This window comes from Falco cherrug, chromosome 15 (genome assembly GCF_023634085.1).
Source record: "Falco cherrug isolate bFalChe1 chromosome 15, bFalChe1.pri, whole genome shotgun sequence".
Lineage (NCBI taxonomy): Eukaryota > Metazoa > Chordata > Aves > Falconiformes > Falconidae > Falco > Falco cherrug.
The window spans coordinates 13,365,740-13,392,782 of NC_073711.1; the positions used below are offsets into that span (position 1 = coordinate 13,365,740).

The window sequence follows — 27,043 nt, forward strand, 5'->3', positions numbered from 1 at the left end:
CACACTGCTAAGGAACAGCAGAAGAGAGAAGAAAGGTGCTAGTGATGGTGGTTTCCAGGTTCAACAGACAGCAAGAACGGAGGACACTAAGCTAAAGCAGCCTGCTACAGACAGAGACGAGACTCCATGCCAGCAGGCTGCATTAGCCAGGTCAAAAGTTGAGAATGCAGCATGTTACCCGTCCAGAGAAAGCACCGTGGCTGTCAGGAAGAAGCCAGCAGAGAAGCCTTGGTGCTTATCAGCAAAACCATGCTGCGATGAGTAGTGTTGTGAGTGCACTCCATCTGCAGCTCCTCCGAGGCTGCAGAGGTACTAGCTTGAGCACCTCAGTAACTGCTGTGGCTGGGAAGCCAGGCTTGTTGGGGCTCTGAACTACCTTGCAATGGAACTCCCCCTTTGCTTTATACCTCTGTCCTGGCAGAACATGCCAGACTACTAGTAAAGCTCTTAATCAACATACAAATCCTACAAAGCTTGCACAAGCCCTTGCAAGCATGTGAACATCAGCTTGTGAAATAAAGAGGGAAGAAGGGCTTTCTTTTCCAAACCAAAATGTTCAGCCACTCACGAAAGCTGAAAATTCAGACGCTAGTTCTACTGAGAAAGAGATAAAGACCATGTGTAGAGGTGATGCTGGGCTATACTGGGAGGAGTACTGAGGAGGAAAGGCAGGCTCTGAATACAACTCCTTTTGCAAAGTAAGCTCTCTGTATTCATCCGAGAATGTCTGCAGTACAGGGTTTCATCTGGTATAAATAAAGTACAAAATTTTACATTGTCTTAATCATTATTTTAACAAAAATACTAAAAACAGAGTAAAAACTGAAACCAAAGTGGGAAAGGGAGACTGTCAGCCACAAGGGATCTGCATAAACGTTTGTAGAAATCTGATAGTAAAAACACTTTCTCTGTACAATAAAACCATCCTCCTGGCATCTCCCTGTGAGATAGGCAGCAGCAGTACGGGGGGCACAGGCCCAAGGACAGAAGTTGGGGGCAGCCCCAGTTTGTGGGTCAGGCTGAAGAGGCTGTATCCAGTCCACAGTGATGTCTCCCTCCTGGACCAGGCTGAAGTGCCATAGGTCAGTAGCGTCCGAATGGGTTGTTGTTCTGCTGTGTCTGTGTATCTGTTGAGGTCAAGACAGAGTTAGACAGTCACAAAGTCTGGTTCAGAAAAAAAAGAGATCCCTCTCCCCACATCACCAGCACAGTATGAGGAGCGTGTCGCAGGCTGTGAGAAGAAAAATATAACCTTTATGGCACTCCCTGCTCTGCTCATTTGTCTGAGCCTTCAGGCAGCAGCACAGCCAGGACCCCACATTCTTTGAGGAAGAGACATATACGTGCCAGTCCTGATCCTGAAGCTTCTGCAGAGATCTTTCCATCCCTCGTGGTGGAATTGGTGCACCATAACAAAGCCCTGAAAGGTGGCAGCTAGCTGGGAGGATGTTTATGGATGAATTATTTCTGATTCTGAAAGAAAACCAGCCCTATCAGATCGCACAACACCTGCAGCCACGCACACTGCTTAGACAGCTAGTGTCAAACATTCATCCCGAGGCACACCCAGAAACCAGTTAGTGGGAGACAACTATCCTGGCTCCTGTCAGTATTTCGGTACAAAGGAAGGATATTCCCAAAGGACTTTTGTACGGTACAACAAGGGCAGGAAACATGGTAAAGTTATATTCAAAAACCTCATGAACTTCCAAACTGCTGGGAATGTTTTGTGATGTACACTGCTCACAGTATACTTTGGTATTGTCCCATTAATAAAATTCTGTAGGTTTTTTTTTCCTGAAATCCCATCAGTATGTTTGACCCTGTCAGATTAAGTAAAAGGAGACCAGTGTAACCCAGCCAGCCTCTCTCCTTCTCAACTCTGCTGGACAACAGCACATTCAGGGATACCCTGGAGCCTCCTAACATAGCCACTCATGGGCCCCAAGTATTCTTGTCCCCCTCCCACAGGCTGTTCTTGGTTTATGTCCTGCTTTCTACTCCATCCCAGACACTACAAATAAGAACTCCAGATGGCTCCTGGTGGAATTGATGCAAACCCAATGAGGGAGCACGGATACATGGCTGCATTGGACCCACGCATCTGTTCCATATAAAACAGCTCCATTTGCTGTACAGACAGGATACAAAAATATGGCTATTCTGCTATATTCAGATTCTTATATGAGGTCTTCCTATACTTGAATGTCCTGGCTGGGATCCTTGCACAGACTTGTGGTTTGTGAATCAGGCCAGTGGGAAACTTAGCACATTAAAACTTCTGGTTTGGGGAGATTTTTTTTTGGTCACAAGGACCAAAAATTTTCCATCAGGGAACAAGCATAAGCACAATTTCCAAGCCTCCATTCCACACATCATTACATCTAGCACAGTCTCACACTTAACGCACTGCAAAAAACCCTGTGCTGTCCATTTCTGGGCATTTTCATAGCATGTCTGCCATTTTTATGGCAGGAAAGCCAGTGAGGTGTCAGTAAAACAGCAGGCCATTCAGAAGGGAACAGCACAGACATTGGGTTCTGTTTCTAGATCACCCAGCCAGTACTTCAATGCGATTATAAGAATGCAGTGCCAGACTGAACACCACCTATGCCATTACTCTGTCTGTGACAGCAGCTACGGAAGCCCACCAAACACCGCAAACATAGCAAGTGTGCAGCAACACTTCCCAGAGCACCCTCCCTGCCTCCAAGAAGTCTTGTCCTGATCACAACACGAACACAGTATCTCTGGGTCATCCACCGAGTGCCCCAGGAGTACAGCCTCCCTGTGCCCCTCAGAAGTCATCTGCAGCATAGGAAATACTTCTGAATACTTCAAAGCTGCAGACTGGATCCTTTTGGGAGAGCTACATGGTAGCTCCTACAAAGGCTCAGCTCCCTTGTTCCTCGGCAGACAGCGGCAGGAAGCTGTCTTCAGCAAGCACTGCCTGCCCTGCTGCTGTGCCCCCTTGAGCCAGGAGCTCCAAGCCCTGATGCCACCTCCCTGCCAGCATCATTTATGGCCTCAGACAGACAGTCTGGCTTGGCCTTGCTTCTCTACACCAGGGTACCTGCAATAGAAAACGGCAGGGAGGAGACTAGGGACAAGATCAAGAACACTAAGGCTTACTGGAAAGCTGCTGTTGAAGCTGTCGAACCAGAGCAGCTGTTTGCTGCTGCTGCTGTGTTTGTTGAAGGCCCTGGCGCTGGAACTGCAAAGAGAGAAACATAGTTATAGCCACACCACCTGGCTGGCCATCTCTGCATTCACACAAGCTCTGGGAAGCACAGGGGAGGGAGAAGAGGGGGATGCAGGTGGAACACCGTTGGATTTGTGCTGGACTATGGTGTCCCTCTGCCTCCAAGGGAACACTCACAATGGGCTGCTGCGGGGGAAGAGCCTGCATCCCCAGCCCTGGGGGCTGGCCCTGCGCCTGTGGCTGAGGCACTGTGGAGACCTGGGGTTGCTGCTGTGGCTGTGGTGGCTGCGGCTGCTGCTGCTGCTGCTGCTGCTGTTGCTGCTGCTGCTGTTGCTGCTGCTGCTGCTGTTGTTGTTGTTGTTGCTGCTGCTGTTGTGAAAACAAAAGAGAAGGGACCATCAGGGAACTGCCTGGGCAATGCAGACAGCAACCGAGCACAGGAAGGACTAAAGGAGGAAGGATGCTCCATGCAGTGACATACCATCTTACACCATTTTCCTTACAGGCGCCTAAAGTACCCACATTTCACCAGGACCCTGCCCCGGGCTGAGAAATGGCAGGGACAGTAACAAAGTTCTTCTGCAAGATGAGGTATCAACGGCAGGAAGAGAACTACAAGTCTACTGGTCAGCTGGGGAACAACTAGCAGCAAACAAGATACAAGAATAGAAAACAACCAAAGAGCTACCTCAAGAGGTTGGCTCGTTCATCTCGCACCTCCTGGTTAAGCACAGCAATACTGACTTCGCTGAGTATTTGCCTGCCCTGTTCTCAAAATTCTTCCACAGGTAGCAACAGACCTCCTATAACCTCCCTAAGCAATCCACACCAGGTCAGTTACTCCTACGACTCAAGTTTTCCCTAATCTCTACCCTGAATCTCATAAATCATGATTTAAGTCCATCTCTTGTGCTACAGCCAAGGGACAAGAACAGACTTTTTTGGCTTTTTTTGAAGACAAAAAACCTAGAGACTTCTCTCTCCTGTTATCTCTGCCTCTCTAACTCAATGCCCAGCTATTTCAGCCTTTCCTTCTCAGTCACATTCCCCAACTCTTTGCTCTATCTTGCTGCCCCTCTCCGCACTTGTGCCAGCTGGTGTTGCACTTCAGTAAAAGGATACAGATAAAACTGGATGCAGTGTTCCAGCCTAGATGTTGACAGAACTAGTTATGGTGAGAAGAATATTCAGCATGTTTGGAGTCAGAATGTACCCACAAATCTCAAGGTTTTTTCGTTTCTCCTAATTTTCAGACATTTCTCCCATCTGCCAATTTAATTTTGAGCTCTCTACATCAATAAAAGGATTTCTACCAGAAATAGAAAACTACTAACGCTATCATAAAAAAACCAACATGGTGACTCTAGGTACAGTGCCAACCACTGGCTCAAAAGAGCACAGTTCAAACCTTGAAGAGACTCAGAAAACAGACAAAAATACAATCAGGAAAAGGGACAGTATCTTATGAGAGGAGGTTAGAAAAACCTGACCTATGGAAGATGCAAGAGCTCCCTAGGGATTCACTGGGTAAACATCAGAGAAAAAGAGAACCAGTAAACAACAGGACAGAGTGGACAATAGTAACTGGATACAGGAACCAGTCACAAACACACTGAGGCTTAGATCAAGGATTCTACTCAAAAGGGAGTGACTTTCTAGAATGGCCTCCTAACTTCCACCTCAAACCAGTTTGGCCACTTAAGTTCTTGAAATGGATGGCATGACCTGGGTATATAAGAAAGCAGATGGCTGACTAAATGAGCCAGGATACCCCTCCTGATTTCATGTCTTACGTTCTTGCAACAGCTGACTACCAACCCATGGAAGACAAACCAAAAGGCCACCCGTCCTTTCTACAAGCCACTGCATCACGACAGTCAACTCAAGCACCAGGAGTCTGTTCTGCATCTGGTATGCCTCCAATAATGCAGCAGGAGTCACAGTAATAAGGGAGATTTTGGGCACTCCAGTTTTTTGGTTTTTTTTTTAAGCAACCCAGCACTGTCAGCTAAAAGCTGGAGGTACACATGAAGCTACTGAGCTAGGAGAAGTGCTAGCAATTTGTCTGAGGCAAGTTCCTTTTCTAAATATGAGTGATGGAGAATGTTAAAAGAAACCAAGTGAATAGTCAGGGGGTGCTACTCATCAAAAGGACTAAAAGTTGCTGACCGTGCTACAGGCAGCCTCTTGTCCAACGCGAGGCAGCAATTCTCAAATAGTGCTGACCACAGCTCTCTGCAAGAATCGCCGTCTCACTCCGGCCCCTCTCAGATCACAAAGCCTCAGCACTCCATGCCATGTAAAGTCTCCCCATATTCTAGTCTTGTCATAAGGTATGCAATTCACCAAGTAACCCAAACTATTTCTGTGTTTCTTTGTCAATTCAATACATTTCTGTAACTCCAAGAAATGTATTCATATTTGTATATAAGTATTTAATATTGACAAGACCATAATGCAAATCCATGGAATACTCTTGTCTGTTAACACACATCTGTGAACTTCAAAACTAGAGAGTTGGGTCTAACAGCTTACTTTGGATCAGTTTTTCACCATCCACTGTTAGATGTGAAGTACATGGACTGAGTCACATCAGATTTGCTGCCATTGAAACTGCAACCAATGCTTATTTTCATTATGTGAAAATGCAGATATTCCCCTAAAAAGGATCTTGTAAGGAACAACTCTACTTGCTCCTGTGTGGGCATGGGGATTTTCATTTTGTTTCTAGCTCCTGCGACACTTCTAAGACAGACAGCTTTCTGCACAATCTTACAGGCTCAGCTGGAGCAGGAAGAGGTGTGATGCAGGCCACGGAAGACTAAACAAACCTCTACTGCTCCTAAACTCCCTTTAGCTCATGCTGGGTGACTGGCAAAAGGCAGCACAGCAGGTGTCTCCATCAGGAGTGGCCAGCTCTAAGGAAGGGAGGGCCACCTAGCAAATCATTAGAGACAGCCCCCAACAGAGCTGACACCCTTCCTGACACAGAGGGGCAGAGCAAAGCATTGCTGTTGCTGACGCAGAGGTATAAGCAGCACTGGGCAAGCCTGCTTCAGCAGCCTTCCTCCTGTCAGCAACCACTCACCCTCAGCATCTGCTGCTGCTGCTGCTGCTGCTGCTGTTGCCTCAGGTACTGCTGCTGCTGCTGGTCAGGCAGTATCTGGCTGGGTCGAATTCCCGAGGGGACTCCTTGTGGACCCAAATGGTTCATCCCACTCATCATGGGGGCCTGCTGTATTGACTGGTGAGGAAACCTGCAAGAGAAAAGGACAGACTCATGGAGTACAGGATTCATGGGCCAATCCAAACCAAACTTCTGCATCACCAAGACAGCCCTAACAGCGCCTTGCAATCCATGCTGCCTCTGCAGACACCAGGGCCTCTCAAGGGTTTCATCCAACCTGTTTTTCCAGAAGCCCTAAGTAACAGTCCTTGGTCCACCGTTCTGCACGGCTTCCCTGCTAGATTTATGCCTGCTCAGGAGCAGTGGGAATCCCAGATCTAGCCCTTTGATAGTGATTTGCTGGTTAGATTTAAAACCAAAACTACAACTTTCCAAGGTAATTTTTGTCACACTTCCCAATTCCATCTTTCTCTGGCTGGTAACACTGTCTTCTGCCTGCAACTAGCATCTCTGAATTTCATTCTGTCTGTATCTTCCTAGGACTGAAAGCTGAATAAAGATGTTCCCCCAAGGGTGTGAAGGACTCACACAGCACAGAGCACAGATTGCTGTTAGGGTTGTCTGAGCAGAGTGGGTTCAAGAAACACAGCTTGTAACATCCAGTAGGGTGGGAGGTACCTCTGTGTGTTACTCAAGCTGTGCCCGTAGCCAGGGGCCTGCTGGTGTACGTAGCCACTTGGTCTCTGCTGCATCTGCCTAACAGGATCCACCAGGGCAGGATTAGAGCTCGGGTGGGAATTCTGATAGGGCTGGCCAGAATAGGTAGGAGGTACCATCGTGCCTGACTGGGAAGGGTGCTGCTGAAGGCCTATGTGGGAGACGTAAGGTGTGTAACCCTGAAATGAAACAAAAAGCTTTTATCAGTCATGAGGTAAGGTACAAAAGAGAACTTGGAACACAGGACAGCAGCCTCCTGTAAATACTGTCACAAGGCTGCTCATCTCTGCTGCCCAGTAAATCAGGAGTGAGAAAAGCCAAGAGATTTCCGGATTTAGCAGCAGAAATGAAGATGCTGACGAGTGCTGGAGTCAGATTCCAGTCTCACCTGCAGTCACTGCCAGTTACCTGGGAGGGCTGCAGTCCTCCGTAGGATGGGGTTGGAGCCATCTGGCGCACAGGCTGCTGTCCCATTATGCCTTGGCCTTGCTGGAAGGCAACAGAGAAACACTTTTTTCAACATCTCCAAAGAGCAGAACACTGCTGCTTTCTTCTCAGCAGCTCCCAAACCAGGCAAGTAGCTTCACTGCTAAACCTATGAGGCTGCTGCACAGCATGCAGACGCTAACGACTTCTGCCTCACCCCAAGTTGGGACACAGAGGCCACCAACATCCCTACTATCCCACAGCCAGGATGTGCACCTCCCACTGCCCAACAGCCAGAGATGCCCCAGTTCACTTCACTGACAGCCTCCGCCAAGTGTTAAGTGATACGGGCCCACAAAGCAGGTGGCAAACACAGCGCTGCACCAGAAGGACAGAGGAGAAATAGGGACAGGGTTGGAGAGTTCTGACTAGAAGGGACAGCCCCAGCCCCAGCAGACAGCTTAGGCTTGCTGTACTGTGGGGTCCAGCAACAGCAGGAGCACAGCGCTGACTTACCAACTTTGCTTGAAGCTGCTGCCTCAGTATCTGTCCCTGGGACACTGGAGGCTGCTGTCTGTATACTGCTGGCTTGTAAGAGGGGTCAATGCCCATCATGCTCCCCATCCCCGGAGGCAGCACACCACTATAGGGAGGACGACTCTGAACAAGTTTCCCCAGTGGCATGCGTACAGGCCTGTAGGATGTATCCAGACGAGGGCCACCTGCAAGAGGAAGAGAAACAGTCTCACTAGTCACGTGCTATTGCTGAGCCTTGTAGTCCAGAAGGACCGCTCATCACTGTATCTAGACACACGACAGGCAAATGGGGAAGCGTAAGAACCTGTGTAGGACGATCTCACAGAAGACGTTCTTACAAGAGGTTCCCAAAGAGGTGCGATATGCCCACCTCTCCTGTGCACCCACCTGCTGGAAGAGGCTGATTCTGAGCGTAGAGACCCACTGGTGATTGCCCATAAGCCAGCCTCGACATAGTGCTTCCTGACTGGTGATGCAAGAGATCTGTAGGCATACCAACTCCGTACGAAACCCCTCGGCTAGGACCCAACACAAAATCCTGCAAAGACAAAGAAGGAACAAGAAAGATTAATGTGCACTGGGAATTCATGAATGGATGAGGAGTATGAAAGGGCTGCAAAGTCCGCAGGAGGAAGCCTAGGATGTTGTCTGAGCTGGGCAGCCTATTTCCCTCCCCACCAGGGATTAAGAAAATGTTTGCCCTGCCCCAGGCTAGGGAAAGCAGGAGAGAACTCCGGCACACCCAGCTTAGAGGAAGCACATCCCATCTTCACCATTACACCGCTCTCAGGCTCCTCAGGAAGCCTCAGGGGAGTGCTCTGTGACTAGGAGGGGTGGACACAGGAAGTCCATAGCTGTTGGGCAGTCAATTACCTCAGTTTTGCTGGCAGATTGGTTACGTTTCTTGGTTTTGCTCTGTTTCTTCTTGCGTTCCTCAGTAGAGGTGGCAGGGTTGGAGCTTGTTTTATCAGCCTTGGCTGGTTCCGCAGCTTTCTTCTCTGGCTCTAAAGCCACAGGTGTAGGAGGCTCTTCCTCTTCAGGGGGCAGTGGCAACGGCTCCAGGTAGTAACTGCGGGGCTTGGGTTTCAAGTGTGTGTGGTACAGAAGAAGCCTCTGCTGCTCCTCAAATCTAGACACCTTGCGATCCACTCGGACTGTCCCAAACCATCCCCAGGAGAGGGGAGCTGAGTGCTTTAAGCCCTCAAACAGATCCCAAGGGGAAATCTTCTGCTTTGTAGAGACTTGCAGACCCTTTAAAGCAAGAGAGATAAGAACCTCTAAGTCCCTGTTGATTCTCCTACAAGGGTACAGGAAACTATGCTTTCTTCAGGCTCCACCCCACATGTCCCAGCAAACAGCCTGAGCCCTTACTAGTCGTCCCTGCTCTTCCACATGGCAAAGCAGCGATTTCTAAAGGTTTTCATAAAAAACTGCCCATTTCCTTCATCCTATCTCTGCCAGTCTTCTGCACACTGGCACTGCCCAGTAACTCACATCACAGGGATTATGGGTTTCTCTTTATGTCTTACATAGCCGTAAGTACAAAACTAAAGTTTAAGTAACTTCTCAGGCCACAGCAGCATGTATCGCCGAGCATTAACACGCAGCTTTGCCCTTTTAGGACACGGTTATGTGCCAGCTTGTCTGTGTGCAGCCAGTCACTTCAAGCTCAGCAGGCAACAAGGCACTGCATACAGATGCCTCCCAAGCTGTACAGACTCAAGGTATCAGAGGACAAGGTGACACCTGCACTCAGGAGCTGTGATGCAGACAAAAGAGCTTCACTTACCTCCTTCTTGAAGATGGAGTCAAATCCAGCTATTTTATTGCCTTTGGTGTCAATGAGGGATCCCTGAGGTTCACAGGTGATGACATCTCGGGTCTGCTTGGGAAGCGGCAGTAGCTGTCGCACCTTCTCCAGGCTGTCAGACTGCCGGTCCCCCAGCTCTTTCTGCACAATTGGAATAAAGACTTGAAGAATCGCTCAGGAAAAATCATCCAAAGTCCACCTGTGCCTCTTCTGCTGCCAGCCTCCACCCCTGAATTACCTCTCACCTTTGCACCCTTCAGCTCTACAGAGCTGTCAGGGACACCATCACCGTTTCATCTAAACAGCAGCAACAGGCCAAGTACCATTCATTAGATACAGGTAAATCTGCATAGTTGGACAACCACAACACAGCACATACTGGTCCCCAGAGACCTGGTGTCCCTCACCCTGAGTTTCTTGACAAGATTCATGTATGCCCGCTTGTTCTCCTCCATGCTGCCCTGAGAAATGCTGGACATATCAGCAGCCAGGGTGCCATTGATGAGAACACTCAGCATGTCCAACACTGTGGTGAAGAGCTCACTGTTGGTGAAAGCGGAAAGGTCAAAGTCACCTGAGAAGCAGATATAAACCCTCTGCCATCATAGTAACACCAAACATTATTAGACTGCCTACAAGTCAGAAGTGCTAAGTGCTCTTCAGACTAACATCCCACACTAATCCTCCTTTTGCTTATACACCATGGGGTGTTCACACCTGAGACAAGTACAGCATCACAGGTTAAAACTGGCCTCCTGTCTACCCATTCAGCTTCTTCAAAAAGCAGGTCCAGATTCAACTCTCCCCTGCTTATCTCTCTGTATCTGGAAAGTCAAGTTTGCTCTGGATATACCAGAGCGCACTTGGATACTAGGACCTAAGTTGTGTGTAGCCTCTTTTGGCTGTCACAGTACTTCTGACAGATCATCTAGAGACAGCTAGCTCACATGAGAAAAGGGGCCATGTTAATGACTGCCTCCCTTGGGAAGTGTATGGATCAGAAGTCAGCCAGAAAGTTACTTGTTTGACTGCATGTCCACGGTGCCACTGCTGATGATGTCCAGGAGAAGCACAGCCCACTCAGTTGTCTGCTGTGTACTGCGTTGAACTGTGTCAAACATTCCCCCCACCTGGCAGAGAAATGTAGTTTAGTCACAAGGACACCATGAAGAAACCTAAGATTTAAAAGCGAGAAGGGAACCTAAACCAGAGCAACAGCTGTGCTACAGCAACTCCTACTGAGAGCTGAAGGACACTGCAGTCAGCAGGACAAACCTCAGGTGCAAGTAGTAGTGCTGTGGACTGCAAAAGCATTGAAATGGGAAGGCACATCTCCAAAACAGAGACCAAGGCTATGGATTTCATCCAGGTAAAACAGAGCAAGGGAGTTTTTTCATGCACCCTATCCCACTCAGGACTCAAGGCCTAGAAGCAGCACAAATGCCTCTCCTACTTCCTTGCCTCGGAACATACACAGTCCCTCCAGTGTGTGCATGTTCCAAAAAAAGGAAAAAAGGCAGACAACTCCTCACCCCAGATGGTTAAACTCTTTTTTTCTGCAACTGCTCACCAAATTCAGCCGTAGTTTCAGGGCCTCATGCATCAGCTGCTTGGCTTTGCAGTCATCTTGGTACTGATCTTCCCGCCAATTGGTAACAATCTAAGAAATTTAGAAGACAGGACAGACCTCACAAGCTGTACACTGAATTCAGTTTATAGAGCAGCTGGTACTGCCTGCTGTCCAGTGACTCAGAGATGGTCAGCTCAAGCACCCTATATTAACCAGGATAAGATCTTTTCCTTACTGAGCATATAATCAGGCAGACGACATCCCCAAGGATGTGCCCAACAGCCTGCCTGCTGGAGGAGCAAGCCCTTAAGGAAAGTGAGGTGAGAAGCAAGACACCTACCTGCTGCACCTGACTGTACAGAGAGGTGAGGAGGCCTTCCCGCTGCTCATCCTGTCCTTTCAAGCATGTTAGCACCAGCGACAGAAATGGCTGCTGGCTCAGGAGGGACATGCTGCAGAGAGAACAAAGGTGGAGCTACACAGCCAGGCTGGGGGATCAGCACAGCAAGCATTGCCTGCCCTTTCCTCAGGACTCACCTCTTCTGCTTCTGGCGGTCCCGCTCTTTGCGGGACGATGACCCCAGGTGTTGTCCTTTCTCTAGTTCTTCTCCAGCAGCTTTCAGCACGTGGCCCTGAACTGATGTTGGAAGCTTGGCAATCAGAGGGGCCACCAGCCACACTCCTGATCTCTCCAGGGAGCTGTGACAACACAGCAGAAAAAAGCAGTTTGCAATCCAGCCTATGATTCCAACTCATCTACGTGGCAGCTGCATGCCAGGACTACACCTACCTGAGGATGGGTTTGGATTTGTTGCTGGCAGGTGTAGCACTTGCTGAGCCACTGATACTGTTGACTCCATTGCCAGCAGAGCTAGCAGAGCTGGTCTCTGCTGACTGCTGGAATACTTCAATGGTGGCCTTGGCTATATTTTCTAACAAGGAGTTCATCTCCTGGTGATAGGGAAGAAAAGACAGCCAAGTCCTTCTCCGAGAGAACCGACAGGGACTGCACATTTCAACACAACTCAGTACAAACCCAGTTTGCCAGCTTTCCTGTGGCTGCTGCTTTTTGGGTCTCACGCTCATTGCATCCTTCTCATGCGTGTCTCTCACAGGGCTGGCTCCCTCTTCATTTACTTTCTTTCTATTCCCACTTCTGCCAGGCCACCTCCCACCACCTCACAAGCAGCCACTTCCAACACTGGCAACACACATCCCTGTATGGTCCCTCTGAGCAGAAACTCACGTTGTTTGCTGTCTGCTTAATCATGAGCTGCAGCTCCAGCGAGGACTGCCTCATGGTCCACTGGTCCAGATTCTGCAACACACACACATGCATACTTCATATGAGTCCTTATTTCTGTTCCAACTATGTCAACCCACACCCTCAGCTCCCATTGCTAGTGAGTGTCAGATCCCTCAGAGGGCTGCATTTTGGACAACCCTACTCTAATGCTACATTAGGCAATTACTAGGACACTCTGCCAGGTTCTGCCAGGAGCCTGCACCTGTAAGATGCGTTTGATCCTCTGCCGCTGAGGATTTTCTCCTTCCTCATTGTCCAGCAGCCGGTGTGGATAGCAAATCAGCTGCATCAGCCTCTGGGCTTGAGTGCTGCTCAGGACAGGATCCTGCAAGTCATTGCTGTCTTCGCAGAGGGACTTCAGGCATCGCTCACCTACCCACTCCTGCAAGATGAAGGCAGAGTCAGCGCAGTGAAACTGATGTCTGATTCCAGACCAGTGCCCCTGCTTTCGATCTCAGAGAGATGAAAGGAACACGTAAATCTCATAAAAACCTGATTAGTGCACAGTTATGCCTGATAATAATTTCTCTTCATGAACTGTACTATCCTGATTCAGCATGTGTCAGGCACAGCACAGCAATCGCAGCAGAGGAAACATCAACTTCGACAAGTCAGCAGCAGTGAAACACAGTAGCTGCTATTTCTTTTGATAAAATATTGGTATGATTTAACAGTACATAGTCACTGCCATGCCCAGGCTTCATCAAGACTGCCACTTGGGCTCAAAAGATCAGAAGGGATCACTGAAAATTATTTGGTCTATTTCCTGCACAACAAAGCCCTGGAGCTGTCCTAAATTAAATAATTCAAGGCTGCAGCTAAGGCTAAACTAGAACATGTCTTAGAGAAAAGCACACCCCTTAATTCTTAAATAGTGATGGAAAACACACTGCCATCCTTAGTAAAAACCAATGACTTTAATTCTCAAAGACTGGAAGGGTAAACAACTGACTGGATGCAAGCCACTTAAAGTCACAAATCATGAGAAGGTAGACAGAAAAAAAAAAAAAAAAAAAAAAAAGAGTCAGACTCTCAATTTCAGCTGGTGGTACCTAAGCGTACAATAATAAAGGCAGCAGTTTCCAAAACAAACATGAGGTAGGCAGTACTTCACGCAATTTACAGTTAACTTGCAGCATTCGTTACTGCAGGATTTTTCCATATTGAAAATCAGGCAAATTCATGAAATTAAAATCTACAAAGGACTGTTGTATAAGCACTGCTGCAGCTGCAGAGCAAGCCTGATCAGAGAGCTCTTCCACTGAGAAGTGACAATCAGAGAAGAGATGAGAATCCAGTTCATGAAGCACAGGTGCTGGTGCTAAGCCTAGAAAGCTGGGAACAGTCCCTCTCAGCAGCACTTCAAGCACTAGGTAAAGCACAAAGATTGGGAAAGCTAAATCTCTGGTTTGAAATCCTTGTGAAACCACAGCCTAGATCTTCACCTTCATCCTAGATGAAGTTTCCACTTTCCCAACACACATGACCTGGCGAATTCTCCAATGCCTATTGCATTTCTCCCCTTCAGTGTTGCTACATCAAACTTCTCTTCCTTGCATACATAATATGCACATCCTCGGGAAGACCCTTTTTGCCACTTGCTCAGCTTCCTCCAAGAATTCAGATGTCATCTCTGATCCACTTTATGGATATAATCTCACAAATAAGTATGAAGTAAACTATCATCTTCAACCTTGAGGGACTTCTAACCTCTCTTAATCCCTGCAATGTGTCTTTACAAAACAACCACCTCCACAGGCTTCATACTACTGAAACAGAGTCTCTCATCTGTCTCTTCCCAGGAGAGCACTATGAGCATATTTTCCAAGCACAATGGACAACTCTACCACCCCAATCACCAGATTCAAGTTAGCAACTTTGACTCAGTCCTCCCTCTTGGTTCCCACTGTGGTTTAGCACAGCTCTATGAAATTAACCTTTTCAAAAGGCCAGTCACAATTACATTTATTAATTTAAACAGGCTAAAGGTCAGACCAGCAATTATGTCATAATCATACGCACCCAAGAAACAAAGCTTGAACTTAATTCTGTAGTCTGCTCCTTTTCCCCACCCTGTCATGATGAAATCTATTATAAACTATGCACCTGAATATGAGATGCAACATCACAGTCTACGGTTATGAAGGCATTCTACAGGCATTCAGAATTAATAGTCCAAGTTCTGCAGCATCCATTGCTCACACTGGAGGTGTTAATATTAAACACGTCATTTTACAGCTCTTTACAGCTGCAGGAATCCTGCAGGAGCTCTGGCACGACTTGGTGGTACTCACTGTTATCTGCTGGAATACTCACTCCTATATAGCCAGTGCTGCCAACAATTGGTACAAATAGTGATACCTGACACTGCTACTCCCTCCTGTATACACACACACACACACACACACTTTCCACCTGCTGCGAGTCCTTTCTACACAGACTGGGACCAGCAAGGGAATTATCTACCTCTATCAATGTTACAGTCAGGTTTCAGTAACACTAAGTATGTTGAATTTATGCTTATAAATAGGTGACTCCAATTCTTCTTTCATAGGCTGGTAACATTACTATATAGCAAGCCAACTGCTAAACCACAGCATCACAAAGCATGAAGACAGCACAGCACTGATGTGTTGTGTTTACACATTAATAATATGGACTGCAGGTTTCAAATTGCAATATGGACTACAGGTTTCAAATTGTAGCTCTATATCTTTCCTGCTGACAGGATGAATTTGCAACTGAGGCCAAGAACACCCTTCAACACCCGCTTTCATACAGTAGTGCTAACAGCCACTTCACTTTGCAACTAAGTACCTTATTAGCCAGGTTTCAGTTCCCCAAATGTCAGTTTTTTACAAAGGAACAGAAATACTGGTGCTATCACATTAGGCTAAGCAAAAGATTTTTGTTGTTGTTCCTTTAATTAAGTAAACAGGGCACTGCAAAGCCCAGGGATACATTAACAGCCTAGCTGCAAGCAACACTTAAGCTGCATTCTGAAAGGCACCATTTATCACTTCAACAAACTGTCTTTCTTGCGCTTATCTTCTCTGCCTCCAGCACACATCTCAGCAAACCACTCCCAGCACTCCCCTCCTTGGACATGAGCCCCGTGCTGTCGCCAAAGCAAAGGGGACGTGCAGTCCCTGCATACTGCGACACCTAATTCTTGACAACTGTTTGTGTGTCTATTTTTTTGTCACGGTGAGCAATTCTTAGCACCATCAGGCAGCAGAATCATCACAGGTTTCTTGACTGATGTTTTGAAGAAATACCTGCCAAACCCAACCTGCCGAAAGTCATCTGGGATATATCTGTCTGCAGGGGGAATAAGGACAAACCTAGAGATGGGACAGACTCACCTGTTGACATATACTCCTCAGCACATACTTGGCATAAATATCCAAACTAGCCGTTTCTACAGTTACTACCCGACTACCGGCCTTCCTGGTGCCCAGCTCATCATCCATGAGATCGTCAACACCTCCAGGGTGGGAAAAGCCAGAGCCTTTCAGTTCTGCATCTCCTATGAGAAAAGCACAACTGTCACTTAATCACCAATGCTAAACCTAAAGCAAAACATCCTGAGCGTTCATAAACTCTCTCTGCCATGATCTCTCCTGCAGCTAAGAGATACAAAGCTTATTTACAGCTGAATCAAAGGGCTTCAGACAAGCAACATATCCACCAAAACAGATCCCTGGCCATCGGTACAGCCAACACATGCAATACAGTGCCTTTCTCCCACCCCACTAAAAACATTCTTACAGGTTCAGGCTAACACAGGTACGCACCCAGAACAAAGACAGCCTTCAGCACTGCAAAGACCGCTCCATCCACAATACGATTTTGGGAAGCTGCCAGTAAGTGACGGTCACAGGAAGAGCGGATTCCCACCGTGGGTTTGTCTGCAAAGAGGACAATGGGGAAGGGCAATATCCAGTAAGAGAGAAAGGCGCAGGCTCCAGAGATGCCTGAATTATGTGACAGCTAGTACCGTAGAATCCAGCTCAGAGAATCCTGAGGCTAGTCCTTTTCCAAACTGTAACATGGAGTCAATTTAATTAAGTTTCACAAAGCACAGTGCCAATCATGCTGTGACAACTGAACCATGAAATCAAAATGGGGCGCAGTGCCTGTGTCATGAACTCCAAGCTCCAACAGGACCCTAACCTAGAACACAGGCTGGGATTAGAGATTTGAGCTATCAGGATACTTATGAGGAGCCAAGAACAGAGCTTCCTGGACTGTTTCCATCATCAGACAAAAAGGGAGCGCTGTAAAATAGCAGCTTTTGGCACCATGTTAAGAGGCTATACAAAGCTCAAGACATAAAAAAAAAGAAGTGATCATTACTCTAATGGCTTAGTGACAGCAAGGCCACCTCTACTGGCTGGCTTCCTGCCTCCAAGGGCCTCCTCCCCAACTTGCGGGGCTACCATGGAGTGAAATAAATGGAAGGATATTGTTCTTTGTCCTCTGCAGAAAGCAGTGTATCAGGCCTTGCCTGCTTTATTCAGAGCAAGCAGGTCATGACTCTAGTCATAGGGTCCAGTATCTCTTTTCTTAGGGTGCAAGAGCCTCAGTACTTTCACAATAAAGGCTCTACTTCCATTCACTTACTGCCATCTTGCTGGCATGGGTTCAGCTGTGGAGTCTTAAACAGATGGAGTAAAATCCGGCAGGTCAGACGTGCTCCCGGTTCTGAGTCCTGTTCACTGCAGGCTATGTAAAGAAAACAGTCAGCTGAGATTTCTTAAGCACTGAGACAGCTGACTCTCAATCCAAAAGCTATTCACAGTACACTGCCCTGGAGCAACCAGTTGAGAAGCTGCAGCAGCCTTATTGTATTTACAAATATAGAGCATGTGCAGCAATTAACATGCAAGTGAGCAAATCCATCAGTATTATCCCCAATGAAATGCACTACATTCTGCTTGCTCTGTCTTCCCAGCTTCACCCTGTCAGAGTCTGGATGCTGCAATCCCCAGAGCACAGCTAGGAAGGCTGGTGAGAGAGTAAAGGCAGAGTGAACCAGGCACCGTAGGCCCAACTGGTCAGCTGGCCGCTCTAGCCAAAGTGTGAGCTGAACCATATCAGCAGTGAGAGGCGGACTGCTGGAGTTCAAAGCTGAGGACACTGGTCAGACAGCATGGCTGATAATAACTCCATACTCATTTCAGCTCCAGAGAGTAAGACACTGAAATACCTTCACACAACCAGTTTTTGATAGAAACCAAAAGGCCAGAAACTCTCCAAAGCAAAAAGTTCAATTCTTAAAAGATTGATACCATCAATACCATAAAAGAAGTATTGGAGGCATGTTGCACAACTATGGGTTCACAAAGTATCCATTAAGCACAGGCCTTTGGGCTAGAACTGAGACTAAGACCAGCTTTCTGCAGGGATGCACTTACCAGCATTGAGGAGTGAGGGGATAGCAGCACAGCGAATCAGGTCCTCCAGCAGCAAGCACTGCCGGGCAATGAGAATGGCAACAAAGGTGGCCAAGGAATCATGGAAAGATAAGTCACTGACCTGGAAGAGAGGAGATCAGCCAGTGATCACAACAGCCTCTGCCTCATTCCCTCTGTCAGCAATTCCTCAGCTTGCCTAGGAGCTGGGGGGTAGAAGGGCCCATAACCCCAGGTCAATGTCCATGATCAGCCCAGGCTGCAAACACCAAAAGGTAGCCCTGGTATTCAAAGCCTTTCCCCTGTCCTCAGAAGACAAAGCCTCCATCCCTTGTTCATTTCTGCCTTCTCCCAAGGGATCCCTCCACTCCTGCTTCAATTCCTTTTCCCCTTTTGAATGTTTGCACTTGCATCAACATTGCAGAGGAGGTCATTGAAGCCACAGGTCCCATTATTGGAGGAACAGCACAAAGCTTTGAGCACACCCAGCCACTCGGCGCTTAGAGACTTGCAGTAGCCAGTTAGCTCAGCACACAGGATAGCAATGTCGTTCACCCTGTTAAATAAATAACGAAAAAAGCAGAGGGTCAACTTTGCTACTAATGCATGCCATCAGGTGAATGATTCTCTAAGGGATCCCAGCCTTGGCTCCTTCCTCACACCCCAAGACAGCCAAGGAATGGCTACTGGCTTTCTTACCCTCACCTGAAAATTTTACTATCTCAGTAGAGCCATGAAAGTTCTGCTTCTCACCTGTCTGGATCGTGGTGTCCCACACATACATGCATAAGTGCATTACAGACAAAACTGTAACGGTTGGCTGGGTTTTCATTGAGGCTCTTTCCCAGGTTGGTGTATGTAAAGTTATGTGCAGATGGATTTTCAATAGTATCAATCATGAACTCTGGTTCCCATAGCATATTGGAGTCAGATGGCTCAACATTGCAGTAGATTGTGTTCTTCACCTTGGAGCAGAAGTCACTAAACAGGACAGGAAGGAGAGATTAGGAACACAAAAACCTAAGATTCCACTGAACTCTGACAAGCAAAGCAATCCTGCGCAAGACAAGCCCTCCCTCAGCATGAACGTGGAAACTCAAGATCACTGTGTACCAACAAAGTCTCTTCCAAAAGAGTGAAGCTGGTTCTTTGCTGGGGAAGCACCTGGAAGTTATCCAGGTAGCATATATCCACCACTACGAAAAGTTTAGAAGGGAACAAGGACAATCCTGTGAGTATTATTTTATGATTAACAACACTAAACTTAATCTGCCAGTTTAGTACTCGTCACTATCACTGTGCCCTACTACAACAACCTGCAGCCAACTTCTATTGTTACATGCTGAATAACAGTTATATGAAAAGTTTTGCTATCACCACTCATACAACTTCCAATATACAGAACAGCACGAGCACTAGCCGAATCCTATGAGACTCCTCAGGGAGGGATCACCCTCAAAATACAAACTCCTTCTCACTCCTTGTCTCCATCTCTAACCTATTGTTTGCCTGCTACAGGATATTCCCTTTTATCTGTGGCCATTTACTTCAAAGCCTTGCTGAACAGCTTTTAGGAATTCAGTTAGTCTAATATCAGGTTTCTCATTTCCATATGTGTAGTGACTCCCTCAAAGAACTCCAATGCACCTGTGACCACAGCACGCCCTGTTCCTCTCGATTCAGTCCAGAGAGAGACTTCAAAGGCTCTCAGCAGCCAGAAGCTTAGCTAACTGACATCAAGGCACAAGCCACTCTCAGAGCCCCTCAACAGGGGGTTACACGGAGAGTTAGATGTTCCTATGGCATGCCTGCACAGGAAACACTGATAGGGAGCAGGGGCTGTGAGAGAAGACAAAGTGAAGCACTGTACTGGGAAACAGGGCTGTCAGGAGAATTACCCGTTCACAGGATCATGTAAGCAAAAAGCCAGAGAGATCTGTGGACTCCATCTCTGAGCTGCTAAGGGAGGAGATCCACAGGGAGCTGGTGAGGGGGACAGTTCCCAAGTGAAGAACTGCAAAGAGCAGAAGACCACAGAGTAAAGTAAGCCCACAGGACAGAGCCTGGGGGGCAACACCAGCAGAGCAGAACCTGAAGAGCCAACAGGGGCAGAACAAGCACAAGGACTGCAAAGTAGCACAGGAACAAACCCAGAACCAAACAGTGCAGGTTCAGAACCAGCCCAAGGATTATTAGGGTGCTGAGCATAAGCAGAGCACAACCTTCAGGATGAAGTGCTCAGTCATCAGAGTTTGGTGGGAACAGATCTCTCTACTTCTATCCTCTAGGAATGGGGTAAGAACAGACACGTGGATGTGCAGAGGACTACCAAAGGCAATTTACCAAAACCGTGACGGTCTAAGAGTAAAGATTACACACTGGGTCATTACTGCCTGTAAAACAGGCACTACTCCCAAGGCTTCAGTCCTCCGCTGAGACGGTATCAGGGACAATCACATCAAACAAGACCACAAGCAAAAGCTTAAGCTAAAGGTGCTATACTAGTCAGTACCCACCGCACCCCACCTGCCTCAGCCTCACCTGAAGAGCTCCCCAAATTTACTTTTGAGGTGACTGCAGGATGTATACAGGTCATAGAGATAGGCCAGGATACAGCGCTCCGCTGAGGACCCATCCGAGCGGTTCATGCCATGTTTCACCACCCCACACAGACTGCACAGAGACAAAAAAAAAAAATGCTGCAGCAACACAAAAAGAAAATCTGAAGGAATAATTTCATTACACAGATATCTTCCTGAGCTCACAGCAACAGCGTGCGCTAAGTAACATATCCTGTCCCCCATAAATTCTGTGAGCTGAACTCTCAGGCACAAAGTTGCTGCCTTTTAGGAAGGATATAGATACATCCCTGCCCCTTACAAGCCCCCAGAAGATACGCTGCTTCATTCCACACAGGGAGGTGAAGATTGCCTTACCCTTCAAAGACCTGAGCCATCTGGTCCTGGTTCAATATAAGGCAGGAGTGGTAGTGCCGCAGCACAGCCACGATGCACAGGCACAAGCTGGTGGTGTAGCTGCCAACAAGGTCGGAGGATTTCAACAGCAGTTCTGCCTCCACCACGCTCAGTTCATTCAGCAACTGCACCCAATGACAGAAAAACCCTTCAACAGCCACAGGGGTAAGGTATGGTCAGAAATGGAGCAGGCACACCACACTCACAGCCTATAGGACCTGCCAGGAAAGGGACTGGCAGGCACTTTCTGCCTAGAGATGTACCCCTGGAACAGTTGGCACCCCAAACTTAGGCACAATGTCTCACTCAGGCAGTACAAGGGGCTGTCAGTGCTTGGGTATCAGAGAGTGACTGGGATATTGCCACGGGTAGTAGCAGACAGCTTGTTCGGTAATTCTGTCCTGTATAAATCTAACTCAGCTCCCTTTTTAAGGTTAACAGCCTCAATTCCATCAGCAACCGTAGCAAGCCTTCAAGAGACACCTGGCACAGGCTGCAGAAACAGCAACAGGATTTTAGCAGGATCCAGAAGGCAGCCTGCACTGCCATGTGCCAAGGATCCTTCCAGGGGAGCAAGGTGGGAGAGCTGCCAGAGACAGATGATCCCCTTCTCACTCAGAACAAGGCCTTGCTGCAGCCAGGGACAGAGATGCAATGCAAGTCCTTTGGAGACAACCTTGAAATTGCTGGAAGAATAATCCTCACAACAGAACATGTAAGACTACCTACAGCTGCAGCCCAGGAGCACTGCAACAACCACATAATCTGATCACCTCCATAACACAGGTTAGAGGGTCACCAATGATCCCAGGAGCAGCTCAACTATCACAGCACAGATCTGCTGCCTTTCAGGCTGATGAACCCCTCCCAGGAACCATTTGAGCACAATGTGCTTACCTGGATGGCAAAGTCGATAAGACCACTGATATTGAGTGAATACTCCATCAAGTCAAATATGAACTGCACGTGCTGTACCAGAGGCAAGTGGTATGACATTCCCAAGGCAAAGCTGGTGATCTGTTCCAAGACATTGCGAGATACCTGCAAGGGCAAGATGACACACAGTACTATCTCCCCTTGCAGAAGTCCCCCAGCAGGCCCATCTCCCTTTCCCTCCAGGAAGCTGCTCTCAGTAATGCAAAGGGACACAGTCAGGGCTCAAGAAGGACAGCAGTTTTGAAAGGGTCATACCTGAGATGTGACTTGGTGCTGATCAAAGTGAGAAAGGTGCTGGAACTTTGCAAATATATCTTCAGCTGTTGGGAATGCTTCTGGCTTGCTCTTTTTCCTCTTCTGACCTTCCTCTCCACCTACCAAAGTTGGAAAGGTCAGCAAACGGTATTAGGCTATGTTCCCCATCAGAGGAAGACTAAACATCAGTCATCAGCACTGTCAGTCCCTCAGCAAGACCAGCCCCTGCCATGCAGCATAGCCAAAAAGCCCGAGTCCCACATCTTAAGCTGATAAGGACCATCTTGAAATCAAAACAATAAACTGCTGAGGAAGGAATTCCTAACCCGAGAATGACAGCAGGGTTAACACCTGGTTTATCCTAAGTGAAGGTACTCTTTGGATGGAGAAAATATTTTTTCTCTCAATGTAGAGGTACACTGATTCACTGATGAGAACAGATGTCCTAGACTGGAGATGTCCAGCCTCAAAATTTGTCAGAGCACCCCACCTTTTAAAGAATCATCTTTCTACCACATTGCAAGTTGCCTTTCAGGAATCGGAGTAAGAGAGAAAAAAAATTGTAGCCAGATTCTCAGCTGATGGAACGCAGAGGCTTCCTACTGATTTTACACAGCTATCCAAATTTCCTATACTATGCATTTAGCACGTGCCCCAAGCATGATGGCGTGCTCCATTTAATCAAGATCTTTAACAAATATGCATAGGCAAAGTCCTCTTTGTTTCTTGTGCAAGGATCTAAATGCAAGAGCTAAAGCAAATAAAATCTGAAAAGCCAAAGTTTTGGCCAGGGTCTCACTCGGAACCTGGTATGATGTAATCCTCTTCTGAAGAAAAGTTCAATTAAACAGATACTGTCAGCAGGAAACTGGTCGTCTTAGTTGCTGGTTAGTATGTTTGGGAACAGAGCACCATTCCAGACTCTCGGTGACTGATACAGCTTACCAGGCACTGTAGATTTTCTATAATCCTTTCACTGTGAGACTCCAAAGGAGCCAGCCAACTGGAATGATGCTCCTACTTCAGAAAAGAGTGGCTCAAGCTCTACTAACCTGTCTCTGCAGTGCTCTTTCTATTTAAGACTTTTAGAATGTCTTTGGTTATTTTCTTGATCGTATGCCGAGCATCGTCCCGTTGTTTTCCAACCCCAAAAAGAACTACCAACCGTTGGTTACACTCGTGGCTGCATGACTCCTCCTAGGGAACCAAAAGACAACTGCATTAGCAACTATGAGGCTGAATGCTTTAATTTTGTTTCACATCTGGATCTCTTAAAAGAAAAGGAAAGCTTCATCTCAGAAGTTGTTCTGGGAGTAAGCAAGGAGACATCTTACGCAGATCACTTCCTGCAGCAGTGAAGGAAAGCATGACTGCTCCTTACCCACCCACAGCTGTACTGCAGGGAAACACAGCAGCCTCATGACCAGCGCACAGGGCAACAACAGGTGAGCAGATCTCATACCTGAGGAATAGGAAAGTGTGTTGCATACTGGATGTGCCGAGGCTGGTCATACAGGGATGCTAACATTCCTTCCACAGATTTATCCTTCAGCAAAGGCTTTGCTTCCTTTTCAGGATCTGGTTTCTCAGGGGAAGGGCTGGCTTTAGATTCACAATGCATTGGAGGAGAAAACATCTAGGGAGATACAAGAATAACAAAAGGTAGTTAGGAAATACGGTCATGCAACAGTGAAGATGCTGAAGGAAGGTTTATCTGCTCAGGCCTAAAAACAAGCAGGAAGAGGGAGGGTTGGAGAAGCATCCTGTTCTTAAGGCAATGACCAAGGCAATGTGCGAAGTGTTCCCATATCTGCTTCCAGTCCATGTTGTATAGAGAGTTAAAAACAATAGGAAATAAATAACCACAACTTAGAATTTTGGGAACAACAACATCCACAGAACAAGCAAGGATCCTGGGAAAGCCTCATAGCTCTGCACATCACACCTGCCTAACATGTACTTTGAAAGGCCAGAAATGGCTGGAGGAATGTAGGTACTCAGGGACTTTTCAACCACCCCAAGTTACTTTTATTATCAAGTGCTTTAGAGTGTTGTGCAACCACGAACTACGCACACAAATATGAAGAACTGTAAAACTGAAAAAGTACTGGCAGCCACACACACGAGGATAGCAGAGTCTTCTCCCAGGTGACCAAGAAAACCCTGGCTGACAGTAAGTCACTCCCAATCTCCTGGTGCTATCATAGTCATCCAAGCAGTCCACTTCCTATCCTGCCCAAACACTGGGCTGGCAGTGGCTAGAGCCTAAGAGATCCCAAGAATGACTGGGACTCACTCTACTCTGATGGACTCCCAACCTGCATCAGTAGGTTATATGGGCCTTTTTACAGTGTCAGCTGCCTTACAACCCAGCCACTTCCAGCTTACTGGCGCTACAGCAGTGGAGGGAGTACGCGTACAAAAGCAAAGCACACACTGTCCCCGGTCCCACTGCAACATATTGACCTATGTACTGAGTAGCCAGCAGAAAAATGCAGGAACATACCGAAAAGTCTGTCTTCTCCATGTCATCAAAGAGCATGTTGGAGTTGTGGTCAATGTCCATGGTTTCAGAAAGACCTGTGTCCTGGGAACAAACAGAGCAGCTTTGCATCTCAGTGATGCACCAGGGAGCAAGAGAGTATTTATTTACTACAGCACTCGATGTCCTTGTTGGACAGTGACAGCAATATGTCAACACACCCACGATACCTGGCAAGTTGAAGCCTAATACACTGCAAACATCAAGGACGGGCCTCACACAGCACCTCATGATACGCTGCTCTGCCCCGAGCAGTGCAAGATTTTCCTGTCTACCCCTTTACATTCTAAGCCACTCTAAGACTTCTACTTTTAAAACTGAAAAGCTAAGGAAATAGGTTGGGGGAAGGAGAAGCATGAGTTGCTGGTATATCCTCCAGCAGGTAATAGCAAGGAGGCTGCAAAGCTGGTAAAAACGGACAAGCACAACAAGGGGACATGTACAAGGTGGCCATGGTGCTTGTGCTCTCACCTCTAGTTTGATGCCACTGTTTCCCTCTGTCTCCTTCCTGTCGTGCTCTTCAGCAGGATCATCGAAGGGTGAGGGCGGGCGAGGCCCATGAGAATCCATGGCAAGATCACCCCGGGAGATGAGCGTGCACATGTAGATGTTGTGAGAGAAGACATCATGCCGGATTAGCTCACAGAACAGCAGCACCAGGTTAAAGAACTCCACCTTCTCATTTTCCTTCCCAGGATCAGCTGAAAGGACAAAACAGTCAGGGCTGTCAAGAGTTCTCCTGCAACACCATGAGCAACACCAGCCACCTAACCTAGGGCTAGAGAAAGTGTTTCCAGAGATTTAAACGTAGTGACTGATACACAGTTCTGAGATTACAGCAGGGACTAAAAGCAGAAAGCTCAGTTTCAACAGGTGGTAATTAAGTCAAACGTTCTCCAGTTAGTCGCACAAACCAGAGGCATAGCCTGGAAGTACCATTCCCAGGTGCACAAACAGTTGCCTACATCACTCAGAGTTGGATCCTGTCCCCCTTAATCTGTTCACAGTACTTCCACTGAAAGACTGTTCCAGACCTTTGTCACTTACTAGTTAAATCTGAAAAACTTTTAAAAGTTCTCAGCCTGAATTAATTCCCTGTCAGGCTATACTCATTTATTCTTGGCTAACACTCTGTTAACAGAAGTGCTTCTGCATTATCTTTCTGTCATCTGGCCTTCCAGGCTGCTTCCCTTCCCTCTCCAAGGTACGCTGTGGATCGCAAGGAAGCCAGAGAGAGAATTCAGGTACATTCAAGACCTACCACAAGAGAATAGCATACAAATCCAAAGTTTGCAGGAGAGGGAAAGCTAGAAACTGGGAGACCACAAGTTCTTATTACATACTTAGCATAGGAGCTTGAGTGTCAAGGAACTGCATAAGGACATCCTGAAAGACAGGAGCGCTGGCTGCTGAGAGAGAGCCTGAGGAGATGGAGCCCTTCTCATCCACAACTTCAGAGTCCCCACATCTCTGTAGAAACAGAAAAAAGTACCAACTGCTGTCATAGAGGAGAAACTATCTGTAAGACCCACAAGTGTCTTCAAGAGACTTTTTCTATCTTGCATTTACAGGAAAGTCCCCCCACAGGTTTCTGTAAGCTACTTCACAGTCTCCAAGTATGCCAGTACTTCCACACTGCCATCACTTGTCTTCAAACGTACCCAAGAAATGGGATGCACACCATCCCACAGGCTCATTTATGACCTACTTTGGATTAGATGGAGCAAATGCCACAATTAACAGCACTAGCGTTCAGAGGCATTGTGTTGATCAGCCTTTGCCTTTCAGTGTAATAGTTAGATAACTGACTTAGGTAACCTCTGCTCTCCTTTCCTGCTGCTAGCCTTCCAGGAATAAGGACTTACCTCAGCCTCTATCTCTGCTTGACGCTTCTCCAAGAGTTTGGCCACAACCATAGCCCTGTGGCGTCCAGAACGTTTATAACTGACAGCCCATTCGCACAGTAAGGCCACCACTGCATCATCATCGGGGGAGATCTGCTGAGATATAAGCCCTACAGTGAGAACCTGAGCCAAACTGAAGAGGTGAGCAGCCCTAAAGCCTCCATTTGCATATAAGCGAGTCTACTTCTAGTAGAGCACAGCCCGAAGACTGCTATATTCCCCTCTTCCTAACATAGAGGACAGATATCAAACTAGAGCCTTCCTGCCTTCTCTCTGCTTTGACTCCACTTTGCAACATGAGGTGATCCACAGCCCTTAA

General features: G+C 47.4%; 1 protein-coding gene across 9 annotated transcripts in view; it reads right to left on the reverse strand.

The window, feature by feature from the left end:
• Positions 1-686: 686 nt before the first annotated feature.
• Positions 687-27,043, reverse strand: part of MED12 (mediator complex subunit 12) — a 36,600-nt gene continuing 10,243 nt past the window's right edge. The window contains exons 11-44 of one of the 9 annotated variants that reach the window (XM_055727201.1): positions 26,686-26,820; positions 26,164-26,290; positions 25,292-25,521; positions 24,785-24,865; positions 23,741-23,914; positions 23,331-23,475; positions 22,279-22,397; positions 21,985-22,128; positions 21,049-21,212; positions 20,654-20,785; positions 18,866-19,093; positions 18,524-18,668; positions 18,116-18,236; positions 17,322-17,423; positions 16,493-16,606; positions 16,061-16,224; positions 12,898-13,077; positions 12,636-12,707; positions 12,180-12,340; positions 11,927-12,088; positions 11,730-11,841; positions 11,390-11,479; positions 10,840-10,949; positions 10,227-10,362; positions 9,799-9,960; positions 8,883-9,260; positions 8,397-8,547; positions 7,989-8,194; positions 7,455-7,535; positions 7,008-7,225; positions 6,291-6,459; positions 3,380-3,544; positions 3,133-3,214; positions 687-1,127 (exon numbers count right to left, since the gene is read on the reverse strand). In XM_055727201.1, the coding sequence (XP_055583176.1) occupies positions 1,084-1,127; positions 3,133-3,214; positions 3,380-3,544; positions 6,291-6,459; positions 7,008-7,225; positions 7,455-7,535; positions 7,989-8,194; positions 8,397-8,547; positions 8,883-9,260; positions 9,799-9,960; positions 10,227-10,362; positions 10,840-10,949; positions 11,390-11,479; positions 11,730-11,841; positions 11,927-12,088; positions 12,180-12,340; positions 12,636-12,707; positions 12,898-13,077; positions 16,061-16,224; positions 16,493-16,606; positions 17,322-17,423; positions 18,116-18,236; positions 18,524-18,668; positions 18,866-19,093; positions 20,654-20,785; positions 21,049-21,212; positions 21,985-22,128; positions 22,279-22,397; positions 23,331-23,475; positions 23,741-23,914; positions 24,785-24,865; positions 25,292-25,521; positions 26,164-26,290; positions 26,686-26,820 (5,004 nt within the window). In that variant the 3' untranslated portion in view covers positions 687-1,083. Of the gene's footprint in view, positions 1,128-3,132; positions 3,215-3,379; positions 3,575-6,290; positions 6,460-7,007; positions 7,226-7,454; positions 7,536-7,988; positions 8,195-8,396; positions 8,548-8,882; positions 9,261-9,798; positions 9,961-10,226; positions 10,363-10,839; positions 10,950-11,389; positions 11,480-11,729; positions 11,842-11,926; positions 12,089-12,179; positions 12,341-12,635; positions 12,708-12,897; positions 13,078-16,060; positions 16,225-16,492; positions 16,607-17,321; positions 17,424-18,115; positions 18,237-18,523; positions 18,669-18,865; positions 19,094-20,653; positions 20,786-21,048; positions 21,213-21,984; positions 22,129-22,278; positions 22,398-23,330; positions 23,476-23,740; positions 23,915-24,784; positions 24,866-25,291; positions 25,522-26,163; positions 26,291-26,685; positions 26,821-27,043 lie in introns of all 9 variants that reach the window. The other 8 variants (XM_055727200.1, XM_055727198.1, XM_055727192.1 and 5 more) reach the window with 8 other exon arrangements.